General features: G+C 44.1%; 1 protein-coding gene across 1 annotated transcript in view; it reads left to right on the plus strand.

Annotated features, from left to right (window-relative positions):
- The window catches only part of LOC147665938 (nonsense-mediated mRNA decay factor SMG9-like), a 120762-nt gene extending 96670 nt beyond the window's left edge, over positions 1-24092 (plus strand). Inside the window, exons 10-11 of the mRNA XM_086949397.1 lie at positions 19895-20036; positions 21884-24092. Coding sequence (XP_086805523.1) covers positions 19895-20036; positions 21884-21962 — 221 coding nt within the window. The 3' untranslated portion in view covers positions 21963-24092. The remainder of the gene's footprint in view (positions 1-19894; positions 20037-21883) is intronic.
- Positions 24093-24419: the final 327 nt, after the last annotated feature.

Here is a 24419-nt window from a genome sequence, read left to right on the forward strand (position 1 = left end):
CGCATTGTCACTGCTCCCCGACCATACAATACCGGTCGGGGGGGGAGACTACAACGGTTCCTGCCGGTCTGGAAATCCATCACCACAGACAGGTGGGTCAGGAAGCTTATCCAGTACGGTTATTGTCTGGAGTTAACATCCACTCCACCCAACATACCCCCACGACACTGTCCTATGTCCACAGAGCATTTGCACTTATTGCAGCAGGGTGTCCTCGTCATGCTGCAAAAAGGAGCAATCGAGCTCGTGCCTGTGGAAGAAAGACGTACAGAAGTGTACTCGCTGTACTTCTTGATCCCAAAAAAGGACGGGTCCCTCAGACCCATATTGGACCTCAGACCCCTAAACCAGTACATTCTATCAGAACACTTTCACATGCTAACATTGCATCAGGTTCTACCGTTACTCAGTCAGGGAGATTTCCCTCCAACATTAGATCTGAAGGATGCATATTTTCATATTCCGCTACACCCGTCACACAGAAAATACCTCAGGTTCACCATTCAGAATCAGCATTACCAATTCAAGGTCCTCCCTTTCGGAGTGACGACAGCACCCAGGGTGTTTACAAAGTGCCTGGCGACAGTGGCTGCACACCTACGGAGACAGAACGTTCAGGTCTACCCTTATCTGGACGACTGGCTTATCTAAGCAAAGTCGGCCAAGCAGTGTGCCGCCCACATGTCCCACACCATTCACCTTCTTCACGATCTGGGATTCTCACTGAATTATCCAAAGTCCCACCTTCAGCCCGCCCACGTACGGCAGTATCTGGGAGCAACAATAGATACTCTGGCAGCCAAAGCACAGCCAAATTCAGTGAGGATCAACAGCATTCAATTGCTGATACAAAAATTCAGACTGCAACACTCGCTTCCGGCACGAGTGTTCATGCAATTGATAGGCATGATGGCCTCCTGCATCTTCATAGTCCCGCACGCGAGACTACATATGCGTCAGCTTCAGGAGTGCTTAGCACGTCATTGGAATCAGGCTCACGGACAGTTGAAAGACCTAGTGTTGGTGACCGGTCGTGCATACAACTCTCTGCATTGGTGGAATCCACAAAACCTTTGCAGGGGCCGACCGTTCCAGGAGCCTGTGCCACAGATTATTCTGACAACGGACGCATCTCTCCAGGGATGGGGAGCTCATGTACTCCACTACACAGTGCAGGGACAGCAAAAGAAGATGCACATCAACCTTCTAGAACTGATGGCTATCTTCATGGCGATGAAAGCATTCAAAGTACATCTGTGCAACAAGGTTGTGTTGATCCGGACAGACAACATGACGGCCATGTACTACATTCAGAAGCAGGGAGGTACACACTCTCCACAGTTGTCTCATCTGGCTCAGAGCATGTGGAAGTGGGCCATTCAGAGGAACATCTTCCTCATGGCGGAACACCTGCCGGGCAAGGACAATCAGATGGCGGACCTGCTCAGCAGGTACTGCCACCAAATGCACGAGTGGGAGATACATCCATCAGTACTCCACCCGTACTTCCAGCAGTGGGGTCATCCAGAGATAGACCTGTTCGCCACAAAGGAAAACGCCAAATGCCAAAGCTTTGCCGCCAGGTTTCCACACCCACAGTCGCAGGGCAGTGCGATATGGATGAACTGGTCAGGCATATTTGCGTACGCTTTTCCCCCAGCACCTCTAATACCGCTGGTGGCACGCAAGCTGAAGCAACATTCGATGACGCTCATCCTGGTTGCCTCGACGTGGGCACGCCAACCATGGTACACCACGTTTCTAGAACTATCCGTGGTACCGCATCAAAGGCTGCACCTCACACCCAGGCTTTTGACGCAGAGCCATGGCGACATTCAGCATCCAGATCCGCAACAGCTCAACCTGGTGATCTGGCTCCTGAGGTCTTAGAATTTGGCTACCTCAACTTGCCTCCCGACTGTATGGATATCATAAGAGAGGCAAGAAAGCCCACCACCAGAGCATGCTATGCGGCAAAATGGAAGCGGTTTGTCATTTATTGTGCAGACCACAACATCAACCCGCTAGACGCATCTACTCACATCATTTGTTATCTGTTACATCTATACAAATGCAATCTGGCCTATGCTTCCATTCGTATACATTTGTCCGCAATAGCAGCTTATCTACAAAACAGGCAGCATCTCTCACTTTTCAGAGTGCCTGCCATTAAAGCTTTTCTGGAAGGACTCAAACGAGTCATCCCTCCCCGGACCCCACCAGCTCCTGAATGGAACCTAAATGTGGTCCTCACCAGACTGATGGGTCCACCTTTTGAGCCTCTACATTCATGCGAGATTCAGTTCTTGACCTGGAAAGTGGCTTTCCTGATAGCGATCACATCGCTGCGACGCGTTAGTGAACTCCAGGCACTAACTATCCAAGAGCCATTCATACAGATTCACTCTAACAGGGTGGTGCTTCGCACTAACCCTAGGTTTCTTCCTAAGGTGGTTTCACAGTTCCATATCAATCAGACTGTAGAACTGCCTGTGTTCTTCCAAAATCCTGAGTCAGTGGCGGAGAGAATGCTCCACACACTAGACGTCAAGAGAGCTTTAATGTACTACATAGATAGGACCAAAGATTTTCGGAAAACAAAACAACTATTTGTTGCCTTTTCGCCACAACACAAAGGCAACCCCATTTCCAAAGCAGGTATAGCCTGGTGGATCGTTAAGTGCATTCAAATTTGCTATCAAATAGCCAAGCGCACTTAACGGTTCCCCCACGGGCCCACTCCACCCGAAAGTTGGGGCCTCCATGGCTTTCCTTGGAAATATTCCTTTAAAAGACATATGTAGAGCAGCCACATGGTCTACCACACACACATTTACGAAACACTACTGTGTAGAAGTGCACTCCAAACAGCGGGCAGCTGTAGGGCAGGCTGTTCTAAAACACTTTTTCAAACTGCTGCAGCTGGCACAGGCGGCCGCCGCTAATGGAGGGACTGCTATGTATTCTATGCACAGATATGAATTCAGCAGCCCACATGCCTCGAACCGAATATGCTACTTACCAGTATGCATCTGTTCTTGGCATGTAGGGCTACTGACATTCATATCGCCCGCCCTCCTCCCCGGCGCCTGTAGCGGCTGCAGCACTCAGAATTACCCTTAGCATGGTCATCACTCACGGTGTTACACTCCATCTTTGCCACAATGGCTAAAAACAATCTGGGGATGGAGTTGATGCCCATGCGCACTGTAGTCCAGGGGAGGAGCCACCTATCTCGTGATACTTCGAAGACTCTTCTAGGACAACAATGTGCAATCATCCGGACCCAACACTAGGCGGCGATCTATGCACAGATATAAATGTCAGCAGCCCTACATGCCAAGAACAGATGCATACTGGTAAGTAGCATATTCGTTATTCTCTAGGATTGCTAAACCAACACGTAACTCGCATGATTCAGCGGACTTGCCATAGCAACCCTGCCCTCTCATTGTCTAGCAGACTCTGATTGGCGAGGCGTTCGTCCACGCTCTATTCCGGTCCTTGATTGGCTCTTAGGCAGTCACGAGGCCGCGTCCTCCACTAATCCTGTGGTAGTGACACCAAATGACGCTAACCACGCCTAGTACACGCTGGATGGCGGCTGCGTTTTTTCAACTTCCTTACCTTTATTTACACCGATCATCATGAGCACATTGTTCTTCGGGGTCCGGCAAGTGAGGGCTCACTCAGGTACCAAGCAGGTGCCTAGCATACAGGGCGTGAGTACGGCAAACATGAGATGAGTACCTTGTTTTTATCGATTGTTCCTGACTCTCTTTTCATTCCTGTTGATTCCTTCATTTTGCAGAGTGTGCCTTTTCGCTACCACCCTCCTCCCGAGACCCATGGTGCTCTAATCGTTAGCACTTTCTGTAAGGACGCTTTTACTTTCCTTTTATATTGTTCTTTTGCCCAACAGCACTAGGCAGCTCAGCTGACCGCTCTCCATTTGCAACACGTGATAGCTTTAGGCATTAGATGGGCATATCAACACTATTTCTGCCTGTTTTTTTACCATAACCACACTATTAGGCTTGTGAAGGGAAGCATGTCCCTGCAACTCCACAGGGTTAGTGTTAATCCTGAATGTGCACGAGTTCACTCATTACCTCACTTTTGTGTTTGATATGGCTACAAGCACATCCCAAGAGCACCCAAGCATGTTGTTTTTAACCCTGTGATTAGAACACAAGAGAGCAACCCTGCCCTATGATATAGTGGTCCCAGAAAGGATCCAACCAATATTAAAGGGGTGATCTATATAGGAGCCAGCACTGCACATAACAAGAGGCAAGTCATTCCAAATATACTCAGAGAAGATATATTTTTTATATATTTATTTATTTATCTTCTTTGGTTTTATGTATCAAAAAGTACAAAAGTTGATTTACATTGTTTAGATCCACATTATATTTATAACATCCAACAACACATTATCAAGTGGAAGATAAAAAATGGAGAGGGTTAGTCCTATAACATAGCCTACCCAGTAATATACCACACTGCATTCATACTCTCAAACTCACTCATTCCATTTCAATCAATCTAGTGTTCTTTCATTCAGCTTTCATTCACTCATGTAGTCCTGGTGCTTGCAACATAAAGATGTTAGGTTTGTTGCATAGGTCAGAATGTTATTCCAGGGGGCAGACGACGTATAAAGTAGTCCTGGTGAATATGGGTCAGTGTGCCGTTTTCCTGGAAACGCAAGCCGACGCGCGTTTCGGTGACTGGCCAGTGGGGCCGCACCTTCGTCAGGGCTGGGGGTTGTTTACTGGGAGGGGGACAGGCATAAAATCTGGAAATAAAAACAGTGTCTTAGATTTATGTTCAAAATACAGATTCAGATCATACAAATGTACATTTTCTGTTTATTTAATACATGTCGATAACATTTATTGATCTCTTCTTTTGTTTTTTTATGTTTTTAACCAAACATTGTTACATAGTTGGATTGCTTGTATGATTAACTTCTTGTGACTGTGCAGCACTAGGCTACCTATTAACACTCCCTGGAGAAGACTTCCCATTTGGTGAGGTCTATTAAAGGCAGCTTGATAACCTTATCTTGGCGAACCATTGGGTACATTTCATAACATGTCTCATATTCTCATATTCAAACTGATTAAGCTTCCCTCATCCACACACACATTCATTCTAGAGCGCATTGACTGAATTTCCATAATTGGAACTTAAATACATTTAATTTAGTTTAACTGTTGTAGTGGCGGTCAAGAGTTCAATTTGGCGGCCCTAAATTTATTTGGAGAATATTATTTTCAATCTAGTGTTGTACTTACATAATGTATGTCAGGGCATAAGGATGACTGGCAAGATTCGTGAAGTGAATAAGGAGTTTCACACTTTACAATAAAGGACAACAAAAAAGAAAGAAGAAGAAGGGAACATGATGTGTCAAAACATGGCACAATCTTCTTCAATATTACAAGATGTTGCTCGCAAGAGGAAAATAATCGTGCGATATATTACCTATGTTGGGATCCTAGTATTTAGTAAACAGGTAATAATAGCCGGGTGACCTATGGACAGTGGGGGTGGCGATTTCTGATTCCACTTGTATCGGGTACTGCAATCCTGTAATCACAATAAAGTGCAAAAAATAATAAATTCCCAAGTTGTTAATGTTGGTTAAGGCACTACTTTAAGCAAGGGGGTGCGAAGGAGTCTCTACTAAATTCAGTTCAACCCTCTGTTTTTACTTATGGAAAAATTCTGAAATACGGACTCCATTGTCTTATTTTGGATGCGGTCGGAATCGAACTTGGATCCCATGGCCCTGTACTGCAAAAAGATAACATCACGTAGTTAGCGGCTTACCTGGAGAGTTTTAAAACTGCTCTCCGAAGGTGATTAGAGGCTTTTAGGATTCCATGGGCCGACTTCGTTGCTTTCGGCAGGGATTTCTAACAGGAGAGAGGGAGAGCTGGTTATAGTCATGGTTTCACTAGCACCGCCATTTATCCTGGACGTCGAGCAATTTAAGTTAAAGTTCCGCTACCCAGATCAGAGGACACCGCCCGCCGTGTGATTGGCTGCTTACCGGGCGTGATTTTAGACTGCTGTACTAAGGCGATGTGCAGTGATTGCAGTTCCGCGAGCCGTGGTCGTTGCTCGTAGCTGTCGGCAAGGGTTCCTAACATAAGGCAGGAAGGCTAGTTAAGCACATGATTTTACTAGCCACCTCTAAGGGCTAAGTGATAGCTTCGGTGTATAGGGGTATACACTTACCTTTGGGTTATAGTGGTTCGTCCTTCGGTGGGATTCCGTCGGCTCAAACCGGCCGACCAACCGCAACGGGAGACGGGTACCTCACCGTGTCTGAGCCTGTTCTCATTTAAATAGGCAGTCAACCGCGCCTCTAATGATCGGAATCAGCTGTACTGGGGCTGTAAACATAGATGACAGACCCATATTCTGTAATCGACGGGCAGTGGCCATCTTGGAAAGGTAAATCCTTGTTTCTTGCAACAGAGAGTAATTTCAGTTCACTATCTGCTGGAGTCATGTTTTAAAATTGGTAGTCATAATAATTGCATGACATTTCTTAGGAGGGCAGAAATATTTTCTCCTGTGGGGAGTTTATGTGACCTGACGATTCCAAAGGGTTTTATATGTAATTGGACGAAGATCGGGGCAACCGCGATTTCAATTATATATAGGGTGCACAATGGGGCCTCATTTAAAATTAGAGAGCCAGCATTTTATGTTTGTCCACTTCATATCCAACAATATAATATTGGGAATGGGTCCAATATATGATATGGCTACAAGCACATCCCAAGAGCACCCAAGCATGTTGTTTTTAACCCTGTGACAATGGACATTGATATACCTAATTTATCTGGTCTCTTTTTTTTGTGTCCTGTCTGTTTGTTATTGTCTCTGTTTCACAGAATAAACTCTGTTCCATTCCATTGTGACTGAATCTTGATACAGTGTTTTTTACGACATAATCTCTTTTAACACTAGTAACCCCAGGTTATTGTGGGCCTTAGCACGCCCATACCACCGGGGTGCATCACTACACTTAATTACACTTTATTTTACTGTCCTGACGAACGCCCGATAAACCACTATCACATAGGCAGAAACATGTTGACGACACAATAGGATAAAATTGGACTTTTAATTTTGGTCCTTTATCCTTCACTTTTGTTTTTATCCATGTCCAAATTGGCAAAATTAATCAATTTCTTTTTTGACACAATTGGTACATTTTTAACTCACTTAAATCAACTAGGTTGGTGAGTGATGGCTTTCTGAACAACCTAATGGGGGTTCCCTTACAGTTGACCCAGACTGTGAGTGTTGCTACATGCTTACTCTTCTCTTTTTAGTCTTTATTGGTATGACGCTCCTCTGTTGTTTTTTTGGTTGGCAGATTTTAATATACATGTAGACATGATAAATTAAAAGTTGGTGGTTCAGTCTCCAATGGATATGACAATCCTGGGACTTGTGCAATGGGTCCTGGGCACCGACCATGCAGCAGGTCACTCTATTGATCTGATGTTTGGCTGTAAATAGTTGCTAATAGTAGATCGTCCCTATGTTTTCGATAGATAATTTTCCTATCTCCAGTTAAGGTCAAAGCGAGAGCTTATGAGGAAAAAACAGGAGTTGTGCATCTTGCAGGACTAAAAAAAATTGACATTACTAAAGCTAATGACTGTTTTAATAATTAAATAGCCATTGTCTAGTAAATGTGGTGACTTTAAAGAATACATTTCGGAAATTGCTGGTGAAATCCTAAAAACTGGCCATTCTGTAGTTAGTAAGAAAACAAATAGTGGACACAAGAAAAACCCTGGTTTACATCCAAACTTAAAAATTACAAAAGTAAGACGGGAAGAGATACAATTATAGAAAAAGTATGAGGTTCATGCTAGAAATACTTTAAAAGTAGTCTGTAAGGGATATAAAAAGGCTCACTTTAATGCCAAGGCCGCCTAGCTCTGCTATAATATAGGAGCTGCAGAGAATTGTGCTAAAAAGCTTCTTTTGGGTTGTTAGGAAATTGGCCAATCCAGAGTGTTTAACCTCCTCTATTACAGACTATATGTGTGTATAGGTGTAAAGAATCTCATTGTGTGGTTAAATCAGTTACTGTACATGTTTGTGTAGGGTGAATCCTTTTGGTTTCTGACTTGAGGTAAAGAGGATACTAAGTGATCTACGATCAGGTTCTCTACTGCACGTCTGCCCTGTGAATGTTTTGAGAAATATGTCTGGTATTTGAGTGCCTTAACCCATCCCTCCTGAATGCTTTCTTTTCAAAGGGAATAGTTCCTGACATTTGGTAGTCCTAAAGAAATCTAATCTTGACTCTTTCAAAGTAAGTATCTACAGATGTAGCTCACACTTAACTGCTTTGGCAAAATTTGGGAAAGAGGTTTGTAGCACATTGGCTCTCCAGTTTTCTGCAAGAGAGCCATTTATTTGTGGAGACCCAAAGGTAGTTCCGACTAGGATGTGGAACAGTGATGGCACTGCTGTCATTCCATATCATTATAAGACTAGAGCTGGACAAGTGAGGTATGCCACGGGATGTTCGACCTCTGCGGTTTTTTATTTGGTAGACCATGCTGTATTGATCAGGGGATTGAGAGGTTGAGCATCAAGGGGCTTGCACTCTTATGGTTAAATTCCATTCATGTAAAACGCAATTCATGGTGAAGCTGCCATCACGCAGCTCCATTTTCTTCCTGGCACTCTATGGAGTACCACTGGGCTCTGTGTTACTGCCATTTTTTTAGTGAATATTTGCATTTTGCCTCAGCTTAAGTTATCACTGTCTTCTTGTATGCAGGTAATTCCCAAGTCCCCCACTGCTGTGATAAGCCTTTGGATACATTGAAGAGCCAGTTTATCAATTCCTTAGTTACAGTGAAACAATAGATGGACTGCAGTTTGTTAAGACTCAGTCCCACTAAAGACTCAGTCCTTTGGAAAAGGGAATCCCAAGATATAATTTCTCTGGTTGGAGACCGACGTTTTCCCTCCTAGGGCAGCAGAGAAGGTAAAAAGCCTTGGTTTTTCTGTGAATAAAGGTCTGCGTTTTATGCCACAGATCACTAGTTGTCTCCTGCAGCTGACTGCAGGCGTAGCAATGGCAGAAGATCCTTCCCGTCAGTCTCTTGAATAATGTTAGGTCTGTGGTGGCAGGGCAGCTCTTAACTCTTAACCAGCCTACACCAATGCAAATTATGTGGGGCTTCCTTATAAAGCTGCTGTTGGCTAGGGTGATCTTTAAGTTGCATGGATTTGACGCAAAATCTAAACAATGAAGACCTCTGCTTAGTTGCCGGTAGAGAGATGTATACAGATTAAGGTCCCCTGTTGTAGCCGCAGCGGCACGTTGTAATAATCATTCCTTTATTTTATACAAAGGGTACTTCAGAGGACACAGTCACAGAATACTGAGACTTAATAAAATGTGACAAGACTTCTATCCTTTAGAAAGGAATTGAAAAAAATGATGATATTGCTAACTTGTGTGTTTTACTGGCTAGCTTATTTCTCTCAGCAATTTCTTCTGTCTGGTCCACTCACTCAAGATTTTTACTTTGGACCTATTCTATGTCTCACAGTCAGAACTCCGAAACATTTCGTTAGACGTTAACAAAGCCAGTAGTCCTGGCTTGAGCGTAGAGAGCTTCTTAGTGTTTTACTGCAGTTGCCTTGTTTAGGCCTGTGGGTGCATTCAATCCAGTACCACTGGCTCTCGGTGTCTCAAATGTGAGAGTCCCCTATCATGATACTCGCACTTTAGGTTAAAAGTCATTGACTTGGCTGGATGCATATTTTGCAAGGAAGTGGATCACATGGAACTCCACCCAAAATGAGTCACTTCAGAGCTGTGAATGAAGGCTGTGTTCTCTCGTGTGCAGGAATATGGACTTGAGATGTAGGTGGCTCCGCTGTCACTCGTCATCTCTAGTGCTCTCAAATGTTTGCTCTTTAGTTACTCGCTGGACTCCACAATTAGACGTCAGTACCAAGAGGTCACCTATTGATGATGGGGTGCTCAAAGAATTGAGAGCATGTGAAAGGAAGTGAGACTCCACACAGCAAGGTAGGAAGGAGGACACTTTATTCCAGCCAGACACAGGAGCTCCCCGGCAGCAACTGCCGGGGAGAGAACATTCCCCGCAGAGTGTTCCACGCAGGGAACACTCATGCACTAAGGTTCCCAGGAGGGAGAACCAGATCCCAACACACCTCCCCTCCTTCAACAGAAAATAAAACAGAACCAAAATGACAAGGAAAGAAGAGTGAGAGGAAAAGGAAAAGAGAGAAGCGAAACGGAATAGACAAAAAGAGAAACAAGAAAAAGGGACACACGCACAACTCCAGAAAGAGAACATATCCAGAAAGAACAAAAACCATGAAAGGACGGTGATGGCAGAACCCCAGATTACAACACATTATAATCATGAAACAAGCAGGTAAACGCTTCGCTACATATTATAATCATGAAATTTAGCAGGTAAACGTTTTGTCCTGGAGGGCCTGGATGACACACGGAAAGGAGAAACACGACCAGGAGGAACAACACCATCCCTACCATCCTTACCAAGAACATCAGAAGACGCCTCAACGGGAGGGGAATGTGTGCCCAATCTTTTGTTGACCTCGCCAACCATAGACTTAGGAACAATGGAAATGCAAGACTTATTCCACACTCTACCGTCCGTCAGTACCACCACACGTTCTTTCACCACAGACACCCTTTTAGGGGATGAAAACCGAGATTCACCTTTGCGGAGAAAACCAGGTTTCCTAAGTCGCACCCAATCACCCACCATAATATCCAAAGGATGACTCGCACCAGGCCTGGTATCATACTTCACTTGTACAGCAGCTCTGACATCCGTTACACCAGACAATTTACAAGAATCGACCGCCCTTCTAGACATCCACTCCTTGTTCAGTTTGGAACCAGCCACCCTTCCACGAAGCAAAGTGAATGGGGCAACACCAGTGCTAATATGAGGAGTAGTTCTCACAGCCCACAACATATCACAAAGAGCTTTACGCCAATGCAACCCATTCACCAAAGCAAGTTGCACCTGTTCCTTGACAACCCGGTTGAAGCGCTCGACTAAACCATTACTACGTGGGTGATAAAGTGACGTACAAACATGCTTGATGCCCGCATCCCTAAAAAAACCCTGCATCTCAAAAGAGGTTAACTGAGTGCCGTTATCAGAGACCAGCTCTTCCGGAAAACCCTCCCTAAGAAAAACATCAAGAAAGAAATCAATGATGGATGACGAGTTGGCATTGTCAACAAACCTCACCTCGGGCCACTTGGACATGTAATCAACGAGAACAAGGGCATACTTGGGAGAACAACCAATGAGACCAAAGGGACCAGAAATATCAAAAGCCAATTTTGACCAAGGTAAGTTCTTCACCACAATGGGTTCAACAGGGGAAGGTCTTGTCACTTGAGACTTGTCACTAGTGACACACGTACAACAATCACGCACAAAATGTTCCACATCTCTATCGAGCGCTGGCCACCAAAAATCTTGTCTAACCCTACGCTTCATGGCACGAATGCCAGGATGGCCTTCGTGAGCCAAATCAAGAATTCTGCTCCGAATCGGAAAAGGAACCACAAGTAAACCACACCTACGTAATATGCCATCCATAACAGACAACTCATCTTTGACCCTTTTAAAAGGAACCAATTCAGAAGGACAATCCTTATCACATGGCCACACCCCCGATAAACAATCAATTACCTTCAAAACCACGTTATCTTCAGCTACTCCATCCAACCACTCGCGCTCAGAAAGAGCACAACCAACAGTGTCGTACAAAGAACACACAGCACACACCATTTCCAAATCATCCCGCTCAAGAATGTCATTCTCAGAACAAAGGGGCAATCTAGACAGACAATCAGCCACATGATTCTTAACACCGGGCAAGTACTCTAGACGATAGCGGAATTCTTGCAACCTGAACTGCCATTTGGCGACACGAGGTGTAGCCCTGCCACCCCCCCTTGTGGTGAATAAGTCAACTAAAGGCTTGTGGTCGGTCCTCAAAATGAATTCATTACCCCATAAGAAGTTCTTAAAATGCTGCACGCCCCACCACAAACCCAAAGCTTCCTTTTCAATAGTTGAATAAGTGCTTTCAGCACCCCTCAGTGTTCTAGAAGCAAAGGCGATTGTTTCTTCGCGACCATCACTTCTTTTTTGGAGCAAAACCGCACCCAGACCCACATTGCTAGCATCGGTAGAAATAATGCATAGGTCATTAATATTGAACAACTTAAGTGGACTAGCTTGTACAATCTCATTCTTAATTGACACAAAATTGTCCTGACAATCCTCATCCCATACAAAGTTGACATTCTTTTTCAGCAAATTGCGCATAGAAGCAGTTTTAGTGGAAAAGTTGTTAACAAATTTGGAATAATATTCCACTAACCCCAAATATGACCGAAGCTGATCCCTATTGGTAGGCATGGGCGCATTTTGAATCGCATCCATAATCTTAAATTTAGGCTCAATGCCTTTGTGGGAAATGTGGTGACCTAAATAATCAACGCCATCTTGCAAAAACTTGCATTTATCACCCCTCAGTGTTAAACCACTAGATTTAACTATACTCAGAACATGTTTCACCCTTTCGTCATGCTCGAGTTCAGTTTTCCCATGTATAAGAATATCGTCCTGAAAGAATACAACTCCAGGAATATCCTTAAATAAATTTTTCATCAAACGTTGAAAAACAGCCGAAGCTGAGGCAAGGCCGAAGGGCATACGAATGTAACGGTAAGCGCCTTCGGGAGTGACAAAGGAGGTCAAATGTCTAGACTCTTTACTAAGCTCAATCTGATGGTATGCAGAAGAAATATCGAGGGAAGTAAAAAATTTAGCGCTGTCTAAGGTTGTCAACAATTCATTGATATTGGGAAGGGGTTGACGGTCAACCCAGATGTTGGCGTTGAGGTCACGTAAATCAACACACATCCTCAGACAATTGTCTGATTTACGTGCCAAAACAATTGGTGCGAGCCACTCAGACCCCTCGATAGGCTCAATTACACCTGCCGCACACAACCGTTCTAGTTTTTTTTTGAGTTCAGGGCGAAGACTAAGGGGTACCTTGCGAACCTTATGCGCAACAGCCTTAGCATTGTTTTTGAGAATGATTTGGTGTTGGAACCCTATACGTTTTCCGAGTTTCCCGTCGAAATCCTCAGGGAACATACGTTCCCACTTGACACCAGAGAGTTGAGTCACGATATGAGAAGAAACAGGAGCAGAATTATAAAATTCGCTACGAGAAATGACCATGTCAGGATGATTGGGATCCAAGACAATGTTTAAATTCCCTTGATCATCCCACCCTAAAAGATTGGCACCCTCCTTGACCACAAATACGGTACTAGAAGCAAGATCAGAATGAAATTTGAGATTAGCAACACATTTTCCTAAAACTTCAACACGTTTCCCCCCATACGCAAAAATTTTTATGCAAGATTCCACAAGTTGCACATTACTTAACGTGTCATAATCTGCAGCATTGATTATGGTAAAAGGAGAACCAGAATCAGCCAGAAAGGTCAGACAGGTATCATTCACGGAAACAATGCAAGAAGGAGATTTCCTTTTGTGAACACCCCCCAAAGCAGCTAATTCAACCACACCATCACCCAGAAACGAAGAAGAAGACAGCATAAGCAGTTCATAACACTCTTCGTCAGAGTCATCAGTGATGGTTTTCACAACTTGATCCTGATTCCTCTTGGTGGAAGCAACTTTGCACATCCTAGAATAATGGCCCTTCTTTCCACAGTTATAACAAGTTTGATTAAGTGCAAAACAAAACTTAGCATTGCCAAGATGAGTGGTACTACCACAACGGAAACATATTAAATCCTTGGGTGTAGGCTTGGCTTGGTTGGAAGTCACAGCAGAGGAACGTGGAACTCCAGAAACAGGCTTAATGACTGACGGCAATTTGGTGGGTTTGGAATTGGATTTCAAAAGTTTAACTTCGCCAGAAGAGGAAGGATTGCTCATCTCTTTCACACAAAATTGAGAATGTTCAATGGATCTGGCAAGAGTGAGTGCAGTTTCCAAGTCAGGATCATCAGACGATAACAGTTTCTCTTGAATTTTTTTATTGGAGGTCTTCTCAATCAATTGATCCCGGATGATTTGATCCCTAAATTCCCTGTAGTTACAATTTACAGCGAGAGTTCTGAGCGCAGCCACAAAATCATCAATTGATTCACCAGGAATTTGCGCTCGTTGAAGGAATTTGTGTCGTTCAAGAACAATGTTCCTTTTTGGACTAAAACGTTTGTCCAGGGTTTTGACAACAGTGGCATACTCATCCACTAACAGGGAATCACCACTGTCCCCACCAGTCACTAAGGTGCTTACAGTTTCCATGGGAAGAGTTTTTAAAACGCTTCTGCCCTCAGCCCCAAGATTATAAATTAACAACGCTTTCTTTTTTTTAGAAGTAAAAGTCTCTCCGTCAATTGCTTCTAAGTAAGCCTCAAAAGTGTCTTTCCAATCATCCCATTTTATAGGAGGTGTACCAGCGGATTGTAAAAATGGTGGAGGTGCAATAATGTGATCCATATTGGCGCGTGGGTGAGTTGCTGCCCCACAAGGATACCTAAAATAGGAGCAAACAGAATTGCAATAATACAAAAGCAGAACAACAATGCATCAACTAAATAGCGAGATAATAAAACAGTTATGAGGATGATGCAGCACACCTGTTTGCGCAGAGAAAAAAAAATAAATTGTATTTTTATTTTTTTTAAACAGCTGTGCACATCAGCGTAAAAGTAGGAAATGTTATGTGCAGATGCTGTGCACATCAGCGGTAGAAGTAGAAGGCAAGTTGTGACAAAAATCACCAATGAGTAAGGTTTTGTAAGGATTGACTGAAGAAATTTCATTTGCTAGAGAAACGCGAGGCTAAATGCAGGTCGCGCTGATAGAAAAGCTGTGCTCATCAGCGTAGTCATGGTGATCACTGACAACGCGGTGAGGGTGGACTTGAATGAGTCATAGAGGTTGTTATGGCAATGCAACAACCAATGGGCGGATGCGCGTTGGAGTCAGGCAGGACGTCAGGGACAAGGTCAGGCACAGGCGCGCTGACGTGAAAGCAGGACGGCTCAATCGCGAGAGCAGGACGGCTCAATCGCGAAAAATGAAGAGGAAAACAGAGTACCTTAAGAGTTGAAAGCAAGACTCTTCTTCGCTTATAACGTCCCCCAAACTGCCAAAACACTCGGAGCAGATGTCGTCAGAGGCAGATGTCGTCGAAAGGGAAGCAAGCAGGAAACGGAACCGGGTGGTCCCACGGAGGCATACACACGAAGGCAGCTGGTCACAGCAGCTGAAACGACGATGGGGAGGCTGGATCTGGCATCGATCGTCGCCAGTGAAAGGAAGTGAGACTCCACACAGCAAGGTAGGAAGGAGGACACTTTATTCCAGCCAGACACAGGAGCTCCCCGGCAGCAACTGCCGGTGAGAGAACATTCCCCGCAGAGTGTTCCACGCAGGGAACACTCATGCACTAAGGTTCCCAGGAGGGAGAACCAGATCCCAACAGCATGTAATAACAGGAGAATGGGGCGAGGTTGGTAAGCATGTAGGTAATGGGTCATGCTTATTCCTTCTTTGCCGCCCTTTCCCACTGAATTAACACTTTGGCTTTTAGTCTTCACCGGATCTTGGCTGATCCCAGCAGGCCTTTAAATTGTCTTTGCCACGATGGGCAGAAGTACTTTGTACAAACAGCTAAGTGTCATTTAGTTCTTGCCTGAGATAAAGACAGTCATTGCACAAATGCTGATGACGCTCAGTTTAATTTAGATTCTCCAAACAATTGATTTGAACAAGCTTGAACATCTTGCTAGAGAACTTGATTGACTGGATGTCTGCCTTTTCTCTAAAACAAAACCCTAACACGTCACGACAGTATTGATGCTCTGGTAGCTGGCCTACCCAAAACTACAATTGTGTCTCTCAAAGCTTTCCCACACTTTGTAGCACGATAGATTTCCACTGCAAATACATCTGGTCACATCTACCCTGTCCTAAAACGACTCCACTGGTGTCATTAGAAGGAACCAAACTATCCTGAAACAACTCCACTGCTTATCATTAGAAAGACACAACTACATATAACATGGATAACACATAAGGTGCACCCTACCTCCAGGATTAACAACTCGCTAAAGTTGCAGCAATTGACTTGTTTCACTCCCAGATTATGGAACCAATTCCCAGAAATATTCAGATTTAACTTTAGTCTCCTCTATTTCATGTAAAGCCTTAACACTCACTGTTGGAAATGGCCCTTTTTGCAGGGTTATCCCCAAACTTTTTGCTTCTTCCTCCCTTGTTGTTCCTGACCTGTGGTTGTTGGCCATAGGACTCTGGGCACTTTACCACTGCTGACATATGCTCTCTGTTTAATTTGTTATTGTAATTGGTTATCCATGATTGGCATATTTGTATCACCAAGAGGTCCCTAGTAAAGTGCACTGAGTGTACCAACGGCTGGTGATACAAATGCTACTAGTGGGCCTGCAGAACTCATTGTGCCACCCACATGAGTAACCCTAAAATGGTGTCTCAGGCCTGCCACCGCAGTGCCTGTGAGCAGTCTGTGAACTGCCATGTCTTCCTGGTCAGTGTCCCCACTGACCAGGCCGAACCCTTCCCTTTCTGTGCACATTGGTCACCCCTGTGGAAGGCCCAAGGTACCCCCTTGGGCAGGGTGCAGTGATGTGAAAGGTAGAGCATGTACTAGTGCAGGTGACATGCTCTGGTAGTGAATGACAGCCATTTTCATTTTTCACTATTGTAAGGCTATCTTGCCCATAGGCAATCATGGGGAATGCTGGCTACAGTGGCTACCAGCATATCTTCCCATGGGAGCAAGATAGGAAATAAAAGTCTGGTATCCCTGAACTCAGAATTTAATAACACATATTTTAGGAAAGGTGGTTTTTAAATCCTGTGTTTGAGAACAGCACTTTTAGAAAGTGGCTGTTCTCTTTCCTGACCTTTCTGTGTGCCTTAGCCAGTTTGTGAATTGACTGTCTGGTTTGTGAGTGACAGGGCTGGGGGATTTTAGGAGACAGAATGAGTCCACCCAGTGGTGAATAGAGAGATCTGCATCTAGATGGGAGGGAAGAGTTGCACCTGGGACCTGAATAGGACTGTGCCTGCCCCCCACAGTGCTGGCTCCACCCCCTGTGGTGCGTCTGATGTCTCTGCCCTGCACTGTGAAAGGAGAGAAGAAATCATGTCAACAAAGTGCTCCAGGGCTGTGCTTTCCCTCCGCAATGATGGCTCCACCTCCTGTGGGGCATCTGATGTTTCTGCTCTGCACTGTGAAAGGAAAGAAGGAGTCATGTAAACAGAGTGCTCCAGAGCTAGTTTGGACCGGGCTCAGAGCCCTCCTGCACAAAGGGAACAAAGACTTTTTGGGGTATAAGTACAGGACCCCAGACTACAGAAAATTAGATCATCCTGGAATCAAGAAGGAACCTCTGCGAAGGAGAAAGCTGGAAGATTGAAGAAGAAAGGCTGTCCTAGTGTGTGCTTGTGGACTGACCTGCAGTTGCTTTGCTGCCAAGGAGAGGGGGAGGACTTTGCTTTGTGCTGTGTCCCCTTGCTTGAAGAGATCTCCAAGGGCCTGAGTTGAGCTGGCTCCCTGTTAAGAAGTCCCAGGAACAAAAGGACTTCAGCCCCAGCTTCCCTGAACACTACTGAGAGAGTTCTGCCCTTCCTAGGGTGCTTGGGCCAGTTGTGGTGCTTCTGGCAGTTGTACCTGTGCTTGGGAAGCTGGAAATCAAGATACTAAAGACTTTTTTCAAAGTTTCACGCATTGCTTGCTTGCGGAGCGCATCCCCGTCAGTGCGAGGAAATTCCCGCCACCGCGAATATCGAGATCGTCGCAGCGCCTGTTGCCGCTGCAAGAACCAACGCATCCTTCGCTTGCGGAATGCATTGCTCCGGTGCGGGAAAAGTACCATCGCTGCGAGTATCGTCGCTGAGCCTGTTGCCACTGGGTGAGATTGTCGCACCGCTTTCTTGTGGACCGCATCACGTCGCTGCAAGAGTCGTCGCAGAGCCATCGCATCGAGGGGCCGTGAGAGGAGAAGATAGACGCTGCGCCTCGCATCGCCGCCACACCTGAGATCGTCGCCGTCCCGAAGATCGTTGCATCGTACCTTTGCGAGCCGCTTCCACCAAAACCTGCGCACCGGAATCCATGCAAGGTATCGCATCCCTCCCCATACAGACCGGAGTCATCGCAACACGCCCGCTGCGTCCAGCGGGGTTGTCGCATTGCCTCCCCAGGGTCTCGGGAGTGACGCATCGCTTGCTTTTCAACACTGCAGCTTTCACTTGGAACTTTTGTCGCATTTAAAGGTACTGTTGGCTAAAACGTGATGCAACTGTGGATTATTTTAACGCAACCTTAAGAACTCTTTTGAAACCATATTCTTGAACTGTGTATGTTTTTTGTCGTTTTGGTCTTGTTTAGTTTAGATTAAATACTACTATTTTTTCTAAACTGTTGTGGAGTCCATTTGTGGTGTTTTTGCTGTGTAACTGTGAGTGTTGGTGCAAATACTTTACACATTGACTTTGATAAGCCTGTCTGCTCGTGCCAAGCTACCAAGGGGGTGAGCAGGGGTTATCTAAAAAGTGTATCCTTCTTACTCTGACTAGAAGCATGGGTCCCTATTTGGACAGTGGTACCTACCTCTGCCAACTAGAGACCCCCAGTTCTAACACTCACCTCTTCAAACTCCTATCCACCGGACAACCTTCGCATCCCCTCCTCCCGCCCCCTCGCTTCATAATTCTGCCGCTCCCCTTTCTCCCATCTGTTCACTTACTGCAGATCACCCCCTCTTATTACAGATCATAAGTGCTTCTGTTGCTCTGATTGATTCCTTGTTTTCCTCTTCTTAAATACCATTGTACTGTTTTTTAAATGTAGAATGCTTTCCTGCCTCTACAGCTGGGTCTGCACTGTATAAATACCTGAAATAAAGATAAAATAGATATTGTCTTAGAGGGTCAAGCCAAGAATCTCCCCAGATGTAGCAAACGTTTCAGGAAACAAGACCCTCCACAGGTAGGTTATTAGGATTCCAGCATGATCCTAGCTTTCAGGGCTTAATCCTGAAGACCAGCAATGAGTGAGATTTACCTCAAGTCTACTATTTTCGGTCCTGCAGTGTAGAGTAAGTGAAACACAGTATGGGTACACACCACTTAGGGGAGCTCGATTTTTTTTTACAAAGTTTTAAGGTTCCATTTAAGTGTGGCCCATGCGTTCATTTTGTGATTGGAAATGTTAAAAAAAAAGAAAGTGTTTCCGAGGTTTGGCTTTCGGAAGAATGGTTTTAATTGAGTAACTCTCTTTTTTTAACTTGTGATTTGCTCTTTCACAGCCCCCCAGGCTCAGTTTGTCTTGATGCAAGCACTCCACGGCCAACCGCACCTGCCACATTATTTATTAGTACCAGTCTTCAGCAGAGACCGAAGGCAGCAGGAAGGGTGCATCAAAAAGGGTCTAGATTTTTTTTGTTCCTCGTCTTATCCTGAGGCTAATCTATTGATGACTTGTTCTTTTCGATATGTGGCCTGTATTTTTTCCACTGCTTGGTACCTCCACACTTGCTTAGAATTAGTTGAACAGTTTATGTACTTCTTCCCTTGAACTCGAAAACCTTCTCTGTTGGATAGGAGACTGACTGCTGGCTCACCTCTGAGTCATAAAGAATCAATTTGGTGCCCCTTAATGTCTGAGCTTCTCCCTCATTGCCTTTGTGTTTCAGGCACAGGTGTCCCCCTGTTCTCCATGCTGCCAGGGTACAAGGGACACCCCAGTTTCCAGTCACTCATCAACAAACTGAGGAGCCAGATAATGTCAATGTCGCGGCCGCAGCTGTCTCACACCATCCTCACCGAGAAGAACTGGTGAGTGTTTAGGGCTTCAAGGCGCCTATTGTGTACTGTGATTTGTGTTTTAAATAGCTGTGTAGGTAACACAACCCCTGCATTTCTATTGGGTATGAACACCCAGTGGACACTGCTGAAATATGTGGCCAAAATGGATGTCTCGCTTTGACCACTTCTGTATACTCCTACAAGGGTGTTGGTTTGACACGAGGGAGGCCTCAGTCATGTATAAGAGGGGTCTTTGAAATACCCCACTCAGACACCACACATTGGATCTGTGCCACCTCATAAATTGTAGCCCATACGTTTTGTGTGGCTTGTAATTTATCTGGAGGCTTGGATTGCAGGAGTTCTGACGTGCACAAAGGCAGCATTTATATCCTGATGGGACGGGGCTGCACACTGATAGCGCTCCATGGCAGGTTTCACCTGCTGCAGACTGTGGGAGAAAATACCCTTGGCTTGTGCCCATATTGTAATCTCATTTTGGGCACAGATGTTTTGGACTCTCACGCTGTGTTTGAAACTGCCATCTCATGCTATTCCTGGCCAGTCCTCCAACCAAAAGCAGTGTTTCAGGGTAGCTTTGTGACAGTCGATTTCTCATCAGTTGTGTTTTAAGTTAAACTTTTTCTTGTGCTTTTGTTAAAGGGGCCAGGGTCTCGGGCTGGGGCAGTTTCTAGTACGAGTGCTGCCTTCTCTTTAGGCTGCACTTCTAGTTTTGAACTCTGACGAGGAGCTGTGATACTGTTCAGCATATTTTGTTCCTTCATTCAGTGAATGTATATAGTGCTTCAAGGGCCACAAGGAGCTTCATAGCTCCCAGCAACAATGATACTGAAACCTACGGCTATACATTATCTATATTTGTGGATATGATGCATATATGTGCTGGGTTTGGTCCCGAATCGAGTGTAACGAGGTTGTTAGGGTGGCACCGGCGCATGCAACATAAGTATGCAGACTTACTCCACTTACAGGAAAGTGGTGAAGGGGACGTGGGGCTACAGATATAGTTCACTGTCTGTGGAGGAACAAGGGAGATTATGAGGGATTACTTTGGATTTTTCAGTGAAGTCTTTTATTAAATATAATTAATTCAGTAAGCCTTTTGAAAAAGATTTGCAGAGAAATGCATTGCAGAACTGATACCAGAACAACAGAACAGAATCGTAATGTTAAGATAAAAATCTATAGGAACTCTAAAGACTGCAGCAAATAAAAACTGATATTGAACAACTTCATTAGTAAAGTCTGTAGTCATATCTAAGTCGATTGGTAAAGCCTGTACTTCTGGATAGAGGCCCCGCTTTTCACACCTGTGCCTCCTCCTGTCCTCGCTCTCTGGTTTACTTGACAAGCCTTCCTACTGAACACCGGAGGGTAAGGGACTTTGAAGTGAGGCATGGCTGAGATGTATAGAACCCCAGGCTAGCTAGATAACCCCTGTGCGGTGATCTGTGTGTAGTTTCCTGCCTGTTCTACCAAATTGGTGGCAGTATTTCTATAACATGTCAATGGCGATGAGTTAACTGAGCTGCAAGTGCAGAATTTGTAACATTTTGCGATTTTGTTATGCCTCACATTTCTTCTATTTTTGTATGTTATATTATCTTTTTTGTTTGAGTTGATTCCCACGATTTTGCTGTAAAGCCTCATCTCATGTTGCTTTGCTTTGCATTTTTTGTTGCGTCCTGTTTCTTTGGTCTGCCTTCATTTTCGTCCATTTTCCCCACATTATCTTTTTTTTTTTCTCAGGGCTCCATTCCATTTGTGTTTGTATAATTTTGATGCCACTAATTTATCTATCTTACCACTGAGCCTTACCTTTCTTTATTTTATTTCTCTTTATCGATTTTTGGTAGGTTCCATTATGCGGCCCGGATCTGGGACGGTGTGAAGAAATCTTCTGCACTTGCTGAATACAGCCGGCTGCTTGGGTAGATGTGTGAGAGCTGATGGTCCTGCGGTAACGAGGCATGCTACAGTGAGCACCACCCTACCTTAAGGAGGGCAGTGTGCCAGGTTCAATAGGGGAATGGTGGAAGACACTGTACTACCCTAGATAGTTGGAGGGAGACAGTTGAATGAGGCCTTTCGATGCCTCGCAGCTCTAAATGGATGTTCCACGTTCAGTGTTCGCCTTGGAAGGAGGGGAGAAGGATACAGGTACACCAGCACCATGATAAATTCTTACCACTGAATGTTTAGAACCTGGGAATGGTCGCGTCCGCCAGATACAAGAGGCTGAATCTTTGTTTTTGAGGTTAGGTTGGTGACGCCTTGCATTGCTCACTACACAACTGGTGTGATGTGGTCAGAAAAACACCCAAGTGTATCTGATTGAGCAGAAAGACATAGGCTTATCCAAGTGGGTCACAGTGCATAATGAGAACAAGAACTTAAGTGTATATTAAAAATGTTTAAATGCCTTTTACGTGACCTTAAGAAAAATTATGAATGCAGGTTGTGGTACCACAGGCAGGGAGGCTACACAATTGGATGCCCTCAAAGCCTTACTACTGTGTAAGCCAAGCTTTGCTCTCGCTTCATCACCTTCATCACTGCATTCAGTTAGCATGAGCTGATGCATTCCTAGCCGATTTTGCACAAACAAAAATGTTTATCGTTTGGTTTTGGCTTCTCAGTGCGTAGGCTTCTGTTACTTGTGGGGTCCTCATTGGTAGCAGTGACTGGTGTAATCTCTGGGGCGTGTATTATTTCAGGTTGGAATTCCCAGGAAGGGTATTGGAGGTATTGTGATATGGTTAGTATGCAGACAACGGAAGCAGAATAACCTACCTCAAAGTGTCACTTAGCTCAGAGGTGACCAATCACACTTGGAGCAAAGAAGGTGAACATCAGCAGGAGAAAGGCCGGAGACCATGTTGAATGTCTCTAGCTTTACTGTTTACCCTAAACATAGATAGATAACAAGGTACCATGTGTAAGTTATTATTCTCTGAAGTTAATACTTTCTTTGTAGATAACAATAGATGATATGTGGTAGGTAATATTCATAGTTAACTAGATGGAATGTTATTTTGATGAACCTTACGTTGAGGGGTATCAATTTTACACCATTTATTTCTCAAAGGTCCTCTTTCACAGGACTTAGTTTAGTCTGTGTTTTTTTTATAAATGTTCTTTTTCACAATGCCCTGAGGTGCTAGGAGAAACTGAATGAAGTTCTGTTAGTGCCACAGATGCACTATTTCACAATACCGTCATCTGTCTACTGGGTTTCATCTTAAAGTGGCCCTTACAGACGCTGAAAGTACTAAAATTGAGGTGTCTCCAAGGTTGAAATCTAGACAAACCACAAAAATAGAGTTTTATCCCAGTTAGACCAGAAGGGACCGGGTAGTTATCACTTACAAAAAACAAGATTCCCTTATAAGCCGTGTTAATGACCTCAAGTAGTATACACTGAACCAAGTCACTCAATCATATAATGAGTATCTAGCAATTCTATTTAATTAAAATACATTTATTTCATACAGTACAAAAAAAATCTTTTTAATTTCATTATTTAAAATTTGTTAAAAACAGGAATCAGAGGGCCGTCATGTCGTATCGCTGACGACAAAGGTAAAAGGAGTATCCTTGGGTCTGATCAATTGGAAAAAGATTGGCTCTAAAGTACAAAAGTGGAATAGAAAGCATCATATATGACTAACTAAAACATCACTGAAATTGGAATAGGAGAGTTAACAGATAAAACTGAGGGTGAACACCCTTTTATTCACTGGAGTTTGCATCCAAAGGGGTCCTACTTAGTCAGAAAAATCAATTTTTCTCAAGATCTCATAAAGGATAAAAATTGAAGAAAACATATCCTTGAAAAGGTGCTGCATAATTTAAATATGTCTGCACGTTCGGAATTTCTCTGTTAAAACGAGTCCTAATGTATTTTCTGAATTTTATGAATTCTAGGAAAAAGTTGTGAAATTTGAATAAGTCCCGAAGAAGGTGGCAAGAAAACAAAAAAATCCACGAAACACTGTGCCGACACAATGTTCTTTGATACAATTTTTTTCATGTTTACAGAATTGAAACTAGAAAACTGTAAAGTTTTAAGAAAAGTTTTGATTAATACGTATTGTTGATTTAGATTAATTGACATGATGGTTTTTAACAAATTTTAAATAATGAAATTAAAAATCTTTTTTTTGTACTGTATGAAATAAATGTATTTTAATTAAATAGAATTGCTAGATACTCATTATTTAATTGAGTGACTTGGTTCAGTGTATACTACTTGGGGTCATTAACACGGCACATAACGGAATCTTGTTTTTTTGTAAGTGAAATCTAGACAAAACCAGTCAGAGCGAGAAATAGAAAAGAGGAGATAAACTTAAAAGGGCTGTCACCCCAGTAAGAGTAAGCAACAGGAGC

The sequence above is a fragment of the Lissotriton vulgaris genome, unplaced genomic scaffold, assembly GCF_964263255.1.
Source record: "Lissotriton vulgaris unplaced genomic scaffold, aLisVul1.2 SCAFFOLD_3476, whole genome shotgun sequence".
Taxonomy (NCBI): domain Eukaryota; kingdom Metazoa; phylum Chordata; class Amphibia; order Caudata; family Salamandridae; genus Lissotriton; species Lissotriton vulgaris.